Source organism: Papilio machaon, chromosome 1, assembly GCF_912999745.1.
Source record: "Papilio machaon chromosome 1, ilPapMach1.1, whole genome shotgun sequence".
NCBI lineage: Eukaryota > Metazoa > Arthropoda > Insecta > Lepidoptera > Papilionidae > Papilio > Papilio machaon.
Genome location: NC_059986.1, coordinates 10,414,453 through 10,431,116, shown reverse-complemented (window position 1 = coordinate 10,431,116; position 16,664 = coordinate 10,414,453). Strand labels below are relative to the sequence as shown.

General features: G+C 34.1%; 1 protein-coding gene across 1 annotated transcript in view; it reads right to left on the bottom strand.

Annotated features, from left to right (window-relative positions):
* The window catches only part of LOC106719228 (nephrin), a 90,507-nt gene extending 74,147 nt beyond the window's left edge, over positions 1 to 16,360 (bottom strand). Inside the window, exons 1-2 of the mRNA XM_045684483.1 lie at positions 16,199 to 16,360; positions 4,499 to 4,702 (exon numbers count right to left, since the gene is read on the bottom strand). Coding sequence (XP_045540439.1) covers positions 4,499 to 4,637 — 139 coding nt within the window. The 5' untranslated portion in view covers positions 4,638 to 4,702; positions 16,199 to 16,360. The remainder of the gene's footprint in view (positions 1 to 4,498; positions 4,703 to 16,198) is intronic.
* Positions 16,361 to 16,664: the final 304 nt, after the last annotated feature.

Here is a 16,664-nt window from a genome sequence, read left to right as displayed (position 1 = left end):
GCATACTATGTTGTGTTTTATTATCAAAGCATTAAAATTTTTAATTCAATCACCATATTAATGTAACATACCGCGTTGTACATAGTTATGGTCTTTTATAATTTCTATTGGAGCCGGTGCTTGAACATAAGGTTACAAATTAGATACTAGTATCTAATTATTTTTCATCAGGTGTCTGTTTTATAACTATGTTATACTAGTTGTTCCTGTGCGGTTTCTTATTGGGTAAATTTTCAAGTTATATCATTATTATCAAAATTCAAATGCAGACAACGAAGGCCTTCGCCATGACAACCATCCATCTTTGCTACATAACTATTTTTTTTAATTAACTCACCCTATTTAAGCTTAATGGCGTGCATATATATAGCTTAAAGCGTGTCGTGAGCATAGGGAATTTTATTACAAAAACAATCATTCAAAAATATGCTGTGATTACTACGATTCTGCGTTATAAATAAATGTATTTTTTGTGACTGAATTTCCACTGTTTGCTTCGAAGAGGCATTTACAGCTTCACCGGGCCGAGGGCAGATGAAGCTCAACTTAAATCTCGATGAAGAGTAAGAAAGAAGTATGTTTTTACGCTTTATTATATTATTGTAAATTAGTGTATGCAGAAATTTCATTATCGAGAGTAGGTAACTATTTAAACAATGACTGGTCTTAGCAGCACGTCGGAGCTCGTACCTGTGTTAGAGCATAATTTGCATCGTTAACAAAGATTGTACAAACTTAAAGCACTTTCAGTGACGTCACTTGATTTCCGAGCGTCGCCTTCGTGATTTATTCAAAATTACTTTCTCTTTGACAACAAGCTGTAAGATTCTGTCCCCTAAGTTAAATATAATTAAAAGCGAATGCCGCAAACAGCCTCAGAATTGTTTATTACGAGTATTTCTTCGACAATGAATAAATAGAAGCCGTTCAGTTTCAACTTGCCTGGGACCCGTCTCCTCAACTACTAAATACAATAACTTATTGACAAAATGTTGTAGGTTGTTGTTATGCCTTGTTACTTAATATCCATACATAATACATTTGAAATACATCAGAATATACATCATTTTGGTAATTTAATAAACATTATTTGTAAATGGAAACTAAATTGTTTCCGAAAAAAAAATGCTAAACAAATTTTCACTTCCTAGACGGTATAATAGTTTAATAACATTGCTTTATTTTTTTAACATAATTTAAGTCATTAACGTAAAAGTTTTATAACAAATAACAGATGTGTTTGGGGCGCGTGTGCTCTGTGCGAAGCTCTCGATATTCTAGGGCATCGATTTAACAGCTTGCAGCTACAAAAAGTGTGTTAAGTTGCCTGATTTGGGTCGAAATCTCTGTAAAGCCATTATCTACACAAGCTTCCATTTGAGCGGTCAAAGTGGTGCTTGTTATTGCTAGCTCCGTGCAGACACTTTGTGCAACAACTAACTGCTCAGACACGCTGTACATCTTACATATGTAAGACAATGTACGTGACAATAATAATTTTGTTAAATTTCACAAATTTTGAAATTAAATTATTTTAATCCCTAATGTTAATTACACGTTCTTTATCGATTCTGTGATGAATGTTGTTTTAAGTTACTCCATAAATAGTCACGTTTACTTTGCAATATCGTAATCCTATAAATCTGTATAAACACAATAGTAGGGGAGCCCACGAGGCTAAATGGGGATTTACTCGAGCATCGTAGAGACCTATTGGGATGCAAAGCTTAAATGATAAGAAGAAAAAAATGTTATATGATATATACCTTTACATCAGTGGGGGAAGCGGCTATAGATTTTTAAAAATGTAAAAAAAAAAATTTTTATCGAGCGCGTCAGATTTTCTAAGGGAGTGTTAAGTGCACCAAAAAAAGCTCTCATTCACTAATCTGACGATTTCGATGGGTCGCAAACTCGCGGTCATTTTTATAATGTGCAAAAAAATTCGCCATTTTGAAATACTCAAGCGCGTCAGATTAAGATATATATGGTTTATCTTTATGTTCTAAACGTACTGTCTCATTATCTGACGATTATGTAGAGGGATTCGCCTGATTTGACAAAAAAAAATTAGAAAAACGGTTCGGCCTTATACATGGGCCCCATGTTTTGTGGAGGTACTTAACCGGGTACAAGGTATCCCCCTGTATATTAATCTGCCGTGCTTTAGGAAATCCCGAAATCCCCGCTTGGGCTCCCCTACTACAAAATAATAAAATGTAATCCATTTGAGTTTGACTCTTTCTCTGTTCGCGACGAGTAAATTTATTTTACAATTTAGTAGTATTACTATTAGGCCTTAAAAAACATTCGATGCAATGCAGTAACAAGAACTTGGGTACAGACGCGAGGCTTGCGCTCCAATAAGTAGCGGTACACGAGGGCGCTCGGCTGACGGTGGCCCCGCGCGCCGGCAACCAAATTGCATTTCGAAATGTACACGTATGCGCATTATATTGCAAAAATAGTTTCTCACTTTTCACTCTGCACAAAATAGTCATGAATAGTCTTGAAATGTTATCTAGACTTGTTTTGTTCCGTTTATTTGTATTAGGTGTTCAAATATTTTATTTTTTTTGGTAAAAATGACAGTGTGTCCTAATAAATAATACTCAAGATTAAACTCTTTTTAAAAAAAAAAACAGTCGTATCGTCAAACAAGTCCTTACCTCTTCCTTTATAGAATTATCTGTATTCTGATTTCCGAACAATGCAAAACAAATCGTTTGACGCAAATTTGGGCAACAAATAAAAGACCGAGTAAATAAATCATGTTCAAACAGCGAACAAAGGATTGAATAGCTTCCATGAATAAAATATGAACGGATGGCATAATATTATTATCGAGCTTAACTCGGAGGACAATGGACAGGACCTTCCCCGGCGTCGGCGGGCGAACGGTTGAAAGGACTACACGGTACAGGGTAACCCCTATGCAGCCGCACGCTGCCGCATCGCATCTAAATGTACGTATTGACACCTTTGTGTGCCCTTTAAGGAAATGATACATTTCACGCTATTACCTTTGCCGTGGAATGCATGCAAACGTGAGTGAATTCGGAAGTATTATAGATATTCCGCTTTCAATACCACTCTTGTGATAATCTAATGCGTCTTTTACCCTCACCATGGAAAAGGAAAATTGTAATCGCTATGTATTTACCCGACTGACAGGGGGTCTGCAGGAGGTATGGTCACTTTATAGTGACCGTATAAAGCTTTGACCAACTGTGAAATGTAAGGTGTAATTTTTTCTTTCTCCAGAGTGTTATTGGAGAACAGTCAGCCCAGCTTCTTGGTTTGGCTGCCGTAGATTAATTACGAGCGAAAGTATATTCATTAACATTTCTCTATTTTCACAATTTAATAACATTTACTATTGTATAACTGGAATGGTGCATTCAACAAAGTCTTCCAGTAATAAAATGTTCCACCGATATGTAAAGCCGTTCTAAATGAATACTCTAAGCTGTTACAAAGAAACGAGGTCACACTTTACGATCCATCAGAGACCATGCCTCCTCCAGCCCCCCCCCCCTCGCTCGGGCCCACTATTGTTCAAACGGAGTGGCCGCAGATAACACCTTTAAAGCATTAACGGCGGACTCACTTATTTTATGATTCATAAAAATATAGATAAAATTTAACAAAACGTAAAATTCCTTGCTTGACGTAGTCGATGTTCTCCAATTTATTGTAAATTTAAGGGTAATTTAGTAATGTTAACAAATTTTCTCAGTTTATAACTTGAAGGCACTATGCTTAATAGCACAAGAGCGATGTTTTCGACAACTTTAAATCGGATTTAAGATTCCAATAAAATAATTATAGGCGGCCTAAGCGGACCGGTTCCCTCTACCGAGGCTCGGTTGGATAACGAACGACGAATTAAAAAGAAATGAAATGATGCTTTAAATTTGTTTTTAACTGACGCAAATGGTAATATTTTAACAAAGCGTTTAGAATTAATAGATAAAAAGCTATGTCGTCGTTAAAGCCTGTGTTTATTCTGAGCAGTTCTGTGGAGAGTTGAGAACGGACGAGGAAATGCGCGACGCTCGGGGAAGCGCTTTGTACGTTATTGGGAGGAACGGGAATTACGTTTCGCCTTTCGTACACTTGATTTGTTTTAATTATTGTTCCCCTTTTTTCCTGAAGCCGACTTTAAATGTTAATTGTAATTCGTTTGAGGGAAAAAATGAGACAGTCTTATGTTTATGATTTTAATTTTAATACACTTCAATTATTGTGAGGACTCTGAAATGGGACAACTAACCTGACACTAACCTCGATTATATGTAATAAGATCTTAAGACATCTGGTAGTCTCTAACAAAGTAACGCTATCTGTTATGTAAAAATAATAAGGTAAATAACCAATAGATTTCCTAAAATAATATAAATAGCGATTTTAAAATATTATGGGATCTGAAATACAATATTTCGGAGGCGTGTGTATGTGTGTGTGTGTTGTGTAGTGTTATGTAGTGGACACGCACCCAGCTTGTCCTGCAGCAAGGTCTTGGTATCGCAGCGCACGAGGCACAGCACAAGAAGCAGCGCGATGTGCGGCGGCATAGCGGGGGGCCACACGGTGGGCGCGGCGTTGGGCCACGCGGGGAGCGCGCCGGGTGGCATCACGCTCGCGCCCGCACACCGCAGCAGCAAAGCCGGGACCTCCAACGACCCATGCTGCGCAAATTCTGCGAACAGACACTTGTGATTAGTATCCTTAGATCCTTTTTTCAATATAAACGTGACTGGCATCGCGCTAGAGTCTGCCTAGTAGCATACTCTAGCTTTCCGGTATATTTAAGGAAGGTAATAATTAAGGTAATAATAGGCATAATTTCATAATTCACAACGAATCATGGCGGCGATCAGTAGCGAGCCAAACATTGACCCTATTTGCTTTGAAAATTTCATAGAGCGCGACTCAATCGTAAACTATTCGTAGCCTAGCATGGTCGAGGACGGGGACAGGGCGTTAAACGGAGGCGACCCTTCATAGCGCCTGCTTTTAGACCATCGAGGGCGCCACACGATGCGGCCAAGGTTCGTGTTTCCCGTCCGCTAATATTTTATGACAGTCAGTTGTTCCTTATCTTTTCGTAATCGGTACTCTCGCAACCCACTTGTTTACGGCTTCCTCTACTGAAGCTAAGCAAATTAAATTCCTTACATTTCTCTGTTGTTTATGGTTCTATATTATATTTTCCCTATTGTAGACAGTTACAATATCAAAAACATTTTATGCATCATAAACTTACACGTCACACATTTCGAGAAAACATTAATGAGTGTTACGAATGAAATATATCACTGCTTGAATCTTACTTCTTATTAACATTATAAATGCGAATGTTTAGATGGTGCATCCATCTATTAATGGATGGATGGATGTTTGTTTGAATTTGTAGGACATAGTCTGAAAGAACACATAGGATTCTAATTAAGAATTTTTTTTCTAGTTCGAGTAGCGAGCGATAGCTAACACGATATGAATTGAATTGATATTTCATAATTCGGGGGATAAAGTTTTCATGACGCGGCCGTACTCTATTGAAACGCATTTCATATCGGTGTGGATTAAAAGGCTAGTTGTTGAAAAAATGAACCGGTTTTTTATTGCCCATTTCATTCTTTCAATTTATAACGGCCAGTTCGCTTAATTTTTCAAAGCTGTATAAAACTTGTCATTACCTTTTATTCAAATACACTGCTATTTTTAATACCAACTTAATTTCACGTGGCTGTATTTATGCCAGTCATAATAAGATTGCCTTTGGTGCCTAACTCAAAGTATTCTTTATTGTAACAATTGTAAGCATAAAAGACGTGTGATAAAAAACTAAATTAAACAAATGCAAACAATAAGAATACAATGTCAACCTCAGTCCTGTGAATTATCTGTAGGATTGAGAGTTTATTTTAAAGGTAGCATTATTAGGTGAGGAAAGCCATCCGTTATCTCATAAAGCCGATGTTTACACAGCGGTCACGAAGACGGATTGTCTCACTTCGCGTCGCATCGACACCGCCCGGGACACCTCCTCGCCGCTTAACCTGCCGCTGCCGCCCCAGTTCACCGCCTCACCGCTTTATCTGAGCAAATGCTCTTCGAAAATTTACTCACTCAATTGCAACTCTATTTAATTATCATTCACTCATTTTAACTCGACTTTATTATATAGTTATGTACAAACTAAAACTTTCTTACTTTACAAGAATTAATATTTGTATTCATTGTATAAATATGACAACAATACAGTTTCTTATTGTACGTAATTTTTTTTTGTATGTATGCTATAATTTTACGGAATCTAAAATAAAATTCTCCTGCAATGTCAGTAATGTGTTCATGTAATCTTTAGGTGTAATAATATAACGTACATCCTTATTTATTTTAACATATAAATCAATTAGTTTAAAGTAAGTTTAATGGTCCGTCTTCATTACATTTGAATCAATTAAATATAAATCAATTTGAGTTTTTGTTAAGTAAAGTTGTAATGGCTCGACAAATTCTGTCTGCCAGAGATACAATCACTACTAAATTGAAGTTAATTTACTAAATCGTGATACAAATAGTAGTAGTAAAAGCTTTTGTGGAACCGACATTGTTTTTTAGTTATACCAATTTGATGGATATAGTTTTTTTTCTAATTAGAGAGAAGTAAAGCATTTTTTTAAACAATAGAACGTATCAAGTAATAAATTTCCAAGCTATTTTCACTCACTTCTTAAAGCTACATATTTGTTTAAATAAATAAGATGGGCAGTTAAACGCACGAAAGAGTCAATTTTTACGTACAACTGGCGAATCAGTTAATCCAAACAGGGTTTGACGCGTAAACTCGATTTGATCGTGTATTCCATTTTATCGACTGGCTGATAAATTGAATGAGATATGATCAAGGCTATGAGGTAGTGCGAATTCAATCTAAAAATAAAAAATACAAGCTCACCTCGGCAGTAATAGCTTTTTGATTAGAAATGTAAATTGAATATCCAGTTTTTAGAAAACGTAACACTTTGATCAGCTCATAGGGACTGCAGGTACGCTAGTGAATATAATTAGGGAATAAACTAAACTTAAGTAATAAAAACCGACTGCGGACAGATAAAAAATTATCAAATTTATTTTAAGGAATAGTCGTCACTAGCTGTCGCCCGCGACTTCGTCTGCGAGGAATTAAAAAAAATAACTTAATAAGCCTTATGCATTCTTCCAGACTATCTTCTACATCTGTGTCAAATTTCATCAAGATCCGTTGAGCCGTTCTGGAGATACCTTCAAACAAACCTCCATCCATCCATCTCAACTTTCGCATTTATATAGGTATATATTTTAGTAAAGTAATTATTAGTATAATATTCTAAAATGAATGATTCACAATTCCTGTTCTTAAGGTGCACAGTATAGAGCCAGTCAATTCAACGCCGACATTATTTAAATACTCGGGTGTCACTCGGCTGTTTAAACTCATATTAAATGTAAATTAATTAAAACCGGGAAATAGTTTTTCATAAAACTAAATATTTATCCCGCTAAACCGTGAAGGCGGAATATTGTAAATAATATTAGTAAATAATATATTTCATCTTATGAAGTATACAAAGAAATTAAGACTTCCAGACTACAAGCAATAATCTCACTAATATTAAGTTTAAAATAATCCTTACAGTTTAAAGAAGTACACAATTAAACACTTTGCTCGTACTACAATTTTAACTCAAAAGAAAGGAACAAACGATTCAAAGAGAATGAAATAAAATAGTACATCGAATTAAGGTGTAGTTGCGGTGGACTAAAGCACAAAAACACACTCAGCGACGTTGACTTGAAAATTGGGTCGCTCGTATTTTACAAAAATGAATCTGATGCAATCCGCTCTAGACTGTTCTTTTCGAGCATCATCAATGACACTTAATTCGCTTGAATCGCTACGAAATTTTATGTTTCAATATAAGAGCTGTTCTTTACGTCATGTCATGAATGTCAAGTGTGCTATTTATGATGATAACTTTTGTAATATTATTCCAAATAGCTGAATTTTAACAGCCCTTCAATTGGGTCCATCTCAGTTCATTCGATGAATGTTACTAATCATATTTACTTTTAATTTTTGTTCTTTTGAAATTTTAGGGCATAAAAATCATACACAGAAGCCAACAAAAACCATTACAAGACGTCAAGTAAGTAGCTTCTAGAAATATCAGATGCATGAAGTTCGCAGGAGAAAGACCGATAAATCAACAAACAAATAAACACATCAACCATGAAGTGAATTTATTAATCCAAATCATGGTGAATTTTGTTACTCAGAAGTTGTATTATATACCTATATCTGTGCAACAACATGTATACATGTGAATATTTTATTTAGGTTAGTAACAAGTTTGGTTAATCGGCCGATGTGAGCGGGTATAGTCTAATAGAAGCCGCTCTCAGCAAATTAGTCGCGCGGGATCGGGGGCAAGCCTTTTATCAGGTCAATGGTTAGGTGTGGGCTCACGCGACTTGCCCTCTCTTTAGGCTCACTTTAGCAGCGCGTCATCGTGCAGTGTTTTACACATGTCTAGAGGTACAACTAGCTTCAGATTTGATATGAAAAGACCTGCAATGGCTATTGATACAATTATATTATAGAAGTTCGACATTGAAATAACTTCACCTTAAATTATTATGTGATAGAGAAAAATTTGTAAAGTAAACGCTTTATGAGGTTTCGATACATCAGTACGTTCTTTTGATTTTTAATTTTCCTCCCGACCCTTTTTTCGAAAGTTGTATATACTGTTCTAAAACATCCAGTCGTCGGACTTTTTTACTTTTGGTGTGCACTTACTTATGAATCGCAGTTTAATTCCTTATTTTTATGGTTCTAAGTAAAATTGGTTGCTAAAATGTCAAAATTGCTATTATTGGTTGTTCAAAATTCCAAGGAAAACAAAATTACCAAGAAAATTAATACGCTCTCTACTCGTTTAACTCTTATATCTACACAGTTCCTATCTAGTCTTGGCATTCCAATCATAAACCTAAATTGCTGATAACTCAAGAAGCCAAGTTAAAAAAGAAAAAACTATTTACTGAATAAGTAAGATGAGGTAAAAATAAAATTGCAAACAACCTAACCTCCATTAACCGAGATTTTCTAAAAGTTATTTTTAATCGCATTCGATACAATATTTAAAACTTAAGTTATTTAGTTTAATTGATGGTATAAACATGTATGTACGAGTATGTACATATAACTTGATGCTAAAGGTGAATTGTTCTGTGGGAGCACAAAGCTTGTCTGGAGACATTGCGCGCTGTGATCAGTAATTAATCTAGCTATGCCCCTTCCGCAGTGGAAACAACCGATCATTGTTTAGCAGATAGCATAAATTTATATCTACATGCAATTCAAGTTAGAAATAGATTTGAACAAAGTGATTTTAGCTTTCACAGTAGCAATAACATTTTAGCAAAAAGTAATCAATGTAGCCAAAAGTTTTTTTCCATCTTAAGACTAATAATCATTACAATACATTCCTCATTTATAACCTTTAATTTGAATCCGATGTTTAACACACATTCTGCAACATACTTAGTTGCGAGAAGAGGTGAGTTAAAATTAGGTGAACCAATTTTGTTTGCTTTTATAACCTTCTTTCACAGAAAGCCACGAATATAAATAAAATATCATCAAAATTCAATAAAGTCGTGAGAGGGGTAACTTTGCTCGAGTTGGAGTTTTAAAACAACCTTTTTATTCGTATTTGCATGAATCAAAACAAGGCGCCGTGCGGGGCGTTGCGGGGCACGCCGGTGACGCTACTCGTACCAAAGCTGCGGACTAAAATTAAAAAAGTTTCGAAAGGTGAAGTTTAAATATGAAGCACCGCGCCTTAATTCCCGCTGCAACTTGTTAACGAGCAAATTTTCGAATTAAATTATTATACTAAAAGAATAGCATAAAACACTGAATTTTTACCATTAGATCCAAAGTTATCCAAACACCGTTGTGTCATCCATGCTTGAGAAAATCTAAATAAGAGGTAACACGGAGCTAAGTCATTTCACAAATAAAAATAAATGCTAAGATTGTCAATATCACTAAATGAAATCAATTTAGTATATTTAAATCGCTTGTACCGCTCAAAGGGAGTAAAAGTAGGAGTTTTTTGAAAGGTATCCATTATTCCCCTTAGCGGTTGCAGAGAATTGAGTAAAGCAATCAATCGCGCATAAATCTTGCAAACTCTACGTTTTCAGTTCCAAAGCTTTCCGCACAAATACGAAATAAACATGAATAAAAAGGCCCTTACTTTGTAGTGAGACCGCAAAATTTTATACAACGACAAGTTGCAGACAAGTGGAATTTTTCTAAATCATTTCATTTCACGATTGAAATTTCAATTGATATCTTCCTTCGAAAATTATTATAAAGTACGTAAGTATGTGCGTGTTTAGGTAAAAATTACCCAATTTTTGATTAAATTGAATACAGTCCAGAGAATAGAAATTCCAAAGTTTATTTGTTACCTAAATCAGTGAACTATCAAACACAATTATGAATTTGTGAAAACAATTACACTTTATATTTTATGTCCTCGGTACAAGTTCCATTTATATATTTTTAAAACAATATTCACTGAACATAATATAATAACATATAAACAGTGTATAAAATGTTTTATCCAAATTGTTAAGAACACAGCTGGTCTGTGCTAAACATCCTAATGTTCATGAAATAATTTCAGATTAATGTTCATGAAATAATCAGGGTATTGTTTTATCTCAAAATGTTTTAATATTAAACACACTTGTAAGGGTAAAAATAATTACTCCAATGTCATAAAACCTAAGTAATTGTTTGTACAAAATCGCGAGCAACAACTTTTTATTTTCTAAACAAAAGTAGCTCTAAATAAAAACTACAAAAGACTACTTAAAATTATTAAATAGAAAATGTTTTCTAACTAAATAATTTAAAAGCTTTTCTGATCTGCTTATCTATCATCAAAGTGGCCTTACCACTTAGCAGATTGCTTCGCAAATTGAAAATTATATCGTAAAAATCCATGAAGTACATGAAAATCTTATTACGAGATAGATGTACGTTCGGGTTCTTTGGAAGATATATCCAGCGTATAATTCACACACAACACAATGAAATATATGAAAATCACAAAATTCTTAATTCAAATTCTAACTACATGGGCCAAAAATAAAAAGAACGCTATGATAATAATCCGACCAAAGAATTATTGAAAGTTACAGTAACAAAAATGTAAACCACACACGTATTTTCCGTCAGTTGGACTTGAAATATTCCCTCACACTTTTGAATATAAATAAGTGATAACCGATCACTCAACAGCTCATTGAGTGAAGCACCTCTCCTCGATTCGACTCACGTAGCTATTGAAGATTTGCTACGTAATAGAGACACATCCAAAGATATACGCGCGGCCCTGGGGCGCCCCCATCCTCGCCGCGCCCGCTTTATGTTCTGTTTATTAGGGGCCCAGACCTTCGCGCACTATCTGATCATTTCGCGGGCAAAGGTCATAATAGGAATGGTACTGGTCGTATCTAATACTCCCAGTGTTATTCATAAAAAAGGAAATAACTTTCTGAATGTACCGTCTAGATATAAATTTCATTTTCCCCGACATTCATTTTTATGTATTGCTTGACATTTGGACGGGCCGAGTCGTTCCTGCAGTGAGAGATAAAGACCTGCGAATGCAGATTTCTAACAAATCTGGCAACAAGTGCAGATGTCTATGGGTGTCGGTTCACTTAAAAAAGGCGAGCTACTATGTTTTTGTCCATTTATCCTAAAAAAAAGTTGTGAGAGAATACATGTTCCAAAATAGGGAAAAGATAGCAATAATATGGAAAAGTTTTCTTTTTTAATTAATTGCCATGTCATTTTAAAAAAGTAGACAAGGATGTTTATTTTGTTCTAGTTACCATGTTTTTGAGCTCGTAACATAATATCTTACACAAAACATAGCTATGAATATTACATACACATATATATTTTTGGTAAATATCTTATTACTTAGAATAAATTATGTAATTTTACTGCACTTTTCATAGTCTGCGGGTACATCAGAGATTAAGTTTTATAATTTTGTAACAAAATTTGATTTTCCATTAACTAGCCGAAAAAATTATATAAACAGATGTAAGGAAAGACACTCACTTTCAAACTGAACCGCCATAAAAAAGATCAAAGTTGTTCAGATTGTCGTATTAAATTGTAAAGTACTTCAAACTTTATTATTGTATTAATATCAAGAAACCGTAATATTCTACGATAAGTTCATGTTAACAGATTTCATTTAAAGTGAAATCAAATCTGTTTTAGAACTAATTTATTTTAGAAACCATTTCGCATAAAGCTTAAAACAAAAAAATAATAAATAATACAAAATGATCGCTTTCACCGCTAATTCAAAATTAGCAACAAAGGTGGGTTGAGTGTGCGGGTATCTCCTCGCAGCCCTCGCAGCAATCTGTCGGAGGAGAGAGGACAGAGGAGTGCGGAGAGAGAAGCCCTCCGAGACAATGGCGTCTTCGATGATTTATGCACGAGACCGCTGCTTCACTAATTATCGCTAAACAGCCCTTCGTCCTTAAGGTCCCCTTTTATGTTTTGGGGAACTGTCAAATTCCAAGTTTATATAGCGAAGTGCGGGCTCGAATTTATGAACAATGCCAAAGTAAATACACGTCTATATGTAAATGATGTTATATTAAGACTAATAAAGCGATTTGAATTTCTCATTGAAAGTTTACCAAAGCCTTTTATTGTTAGAACGATGTTCAACTTGAGATTGATAATTATAATTTGTAAATTATGCACAAATTATTTACAGATTCAACAACCTTACGTTAAATGATCAATTAAAGATTTTTTTAAACCTATTATTTTGTATAATTCGATTCTCATATTAAGAAATATCTTGCTGTTCTTTCATCCATATGAACTTTTGCGTTAATTATATCAATAAACATTTTTAAAGAACAATTTTTCTATACTATATAAATATATACGCCAGTATCGATGTTATTTCGAAAATTAAGATAGAATTAATTGAGAATTAGGAACAATATTTTGAGAGCAAATGTTGATACAACGTGTAATGGGCAAAGTTTCATTATAATTTTGTTCACGTTCCGACCCACTTAGGTTCTGTTTCACAAAGACGAGCACGTTTGTGTATCAGCCTTCCTTTACTTTCTATAAATGTGTTTCAAGTTTTACAACAACTACTTCAAACAATTTATTGTTACTTCTATGTTACATAACATAGTACGAATAGATTTTATAATTATTTTCGTATAACTTTACAATAACTTAGATTTGTTTGTTTAAAATTAACAAAAAAATAAAAGACCTACCAAAACCCAAATAGCGTGAAAAAGTATTACGGTATAACATCGAGAAAGACTTTATATAGCATTTAATATTGTTTCCTAGAGCATTATTATGAAGGTCTAATTGCGGCTGTTTAATGTTTTTTACAAATCAATACACAGTTTGTAAGGCAAGTTTTAATGAGTTTCACCGAGGCTCCGGCACTTCGGTAACGGATGTCAAGTTTTGATCCCGAACAGAAGCAATATCAATTGAGAAATTATCGAGGAGCCACAAACTCGGGTTCAAGTCGAATTTCAAAGTAATCAACTAGGTGCGACCCTTCCCCCCACGCCCCCGCCCCGAACTCCTTCCTCTGTTACCACTTTACAACTAACGTAGCTTTTTCTGTGACGATTTTCACATTAGTATTTTTAATTCCAGTAATCCTACAATAAATGAGATGAGATGCATTTTAATAGAGTCCTCCGTCTTTTTTAATTTTAATTTTATAACACGGAATATCTGATTTGTTTAGGAAAAAAATCCAACTTTATTAAATAATAAAAGGAAGGAAATCGATGTTTGAGACAAAAATATTGTTATATGTGTATCATTAAAATGATTATGAAAACTGCCGAGGATTTTAAGGATTGGTGTAAGAAGTGGAACGAGAATTGATTTGCAAAGGGTATGGTAACAAGATAATATTCAACATTCAGATTGAGGGTTGAATGTAAATTTATCCGTCAACCTTCATGGTTTCTAGCTAAGAAATTTAATCCTCTATAGTAAAAAGGAATACAACTAAAACAGCGAACCAAAGGGAAAAGTAGAAAACAAAAATACAAAATCCAATCCGAGCTTATTTTATTTTAAAAAAAAATTCTTTTCCTTTAGTTTATTTCTCCTTTAAACTTTATTGAGTCCACCGTTTCTCACCGTAATAAAGGTCATCTAAAAGCGAACACTAAGCAGAAACTACGAGTATAACCTTTTACGATAGATATTTATGTTTTTATAATCTTGCCACATAGCACCCTTCGTATTTTATGTATCAACTCTCATTACTTTAATTAGTTAAAAATTTTGTATAATTTTCAATACAATTTTTTCATCATCGTAAAGAGTCACTCCGTACTTTGTACAATATACCTTGGATTTCTCGCAGTGACTTATAATCTCAATGGTATCAAGCTTTAATACTCTTATTACAGTTCCCAAGTGACTATAACAAAGCAAACGAAGCGTGGGACAAGTCGCTAACATCGTAAGCACCCTTAACTGAAACGAGGAAGATTTAGTGTAGTTATTATAAGAAAGCTCGTTAGCGCCGCTGTGAGTTCCCGCGTGTTGTTACCACTCTGTCATAGTGCGTACATCGAAACTGTTTTAGTTTACATTAATTGAGCGCGTTACGTGTAAAACAGATTACGTACAACAAAACTCTGTCGGCGTGAAATGTTCACTCAAATTATTGATAAAATAAAATTGTCCTTGGCTGTAGAAAAATAATTTCTTCATTATCTCATACATAAAATGCTTGTTAGTTACCATACTCCTACGAAACGGTTTGACCGATTTTTTATGAAATTTTACATACATATTCAGTAGGTTGGAAAATCGGCTACTATCTATTTTTCATACTCCTAAGTGATGAAGGTTGTCAATTTGGCATAGATATAGAATATAGTCCGGAAGAACACATGGGCTAATTAATATTTTATTAACTGCGCGTGTACTGAGTCGCGCTCTACAGCTGTCTATAAATCTCATCGTATCCACCTTATAAACTAGTACAAAGGTTTAAGTGTGTTTATTTAATTAGACAGTCAAGTGTATAATTTAATTCACTGTTATATTAAGAATATTATTGAAGGAGATGTAACTTAGTATGTTACGTCACAAAAAGATTCTTTTTTAATTCTTACATTTCCGGATGGGTCGAAAATGTCTACTACTGTGCACCCGGTTCAACATACTGTGATTGAGTTACTAATTTACTACTAATTTACATAAGCATACTAATTTAAATATACACATCCATATAATAATATAAATATCTTATATTATTATATAGATAAATGTGTATGTTTTAATAAATACAAATATGATGGAATCACGAATACACGCCGATTTACGTTACGTTTAATAAAATATAGGTCTTTCTATCTACTGCGTTAGCATATGTTGTAAAATTCTGTTAATGTAATTCAGAAGTAAATTAAACTCAACACGATTGTCGTTTTAAACGTTAACAAGTTCATTGATTTAATTAAATCCGTCAAACTTTGTAAATTTCATAATTACCGCATACACATACATAAATATTTAGAACTAGACATGCGTGTATGTGAAATGTTCAAAATATTTCATCCGAGTGACGGACAAACATTCCAATAGGAATAAATTCCAATCCGTACACATTTTACATTATATTTTACGTTATATTTTAATATGTAGGTACGGAAAAGAGGCTTTCCTCAAATGCTTAAGGTCAATATTTGATTTTCTATTCCTGTTACAATTAAATCCCAACAAACTATTAGTGCCTAATATTATGTAACTGAGAAACTGTTTTCACTATAACTAGTGTGGGTCAAATTAGAAATATTCAAAATACTAGATTATTTTGTCTTGTAATTTTAGTTAAGAAACTGTAAATATTTAACATAATTTTTAGATAATAATTAAAAAAAATGTAGTAAATATGTACTTTGAACCTTCTCTACTCATTATATAGACATATTTCTGTTTATTTATAATTAATAAAATACATATATGAAGCAAAATATCTATCTTAATTAATAATCCCAAAGATACGACACTTACCAACTAAGAAATACTCTATCAAAACATCAGCTCATGATGTTATTCTGAACAAATTGAAATCAGACATCGTTTTCATAAGTCAACTGTTAATGTGTGAGGTGCGCACAAACACCAGATATTCAAGCTTATCACTTATGTTTCACAAATTCCCACCAACACGGCACTATCGCGATTTTTTTTTTTTGGTTTCGTGATCACTATTTACACGTTAGCGCAACACGCATAGACAAGACACGTCCTCTCATCACCGCGGCACGGCGGGTACTAACTACCCTGCGAGCGATGAGGGTTGAGGGCCACGGCGCACGCCTCGGCCGCCTCGAACAACATTTTCACTGCCCCCATTGCCAGAATACTTTGACGTTAGACTCATTTTCAACACTATTTCGAAGAACTAAGCCGTTCATAGTTTTATTGTTCATATAAAAGGCTTTTTTAAAAAAAATATTATCTGGTTTCAGATAAG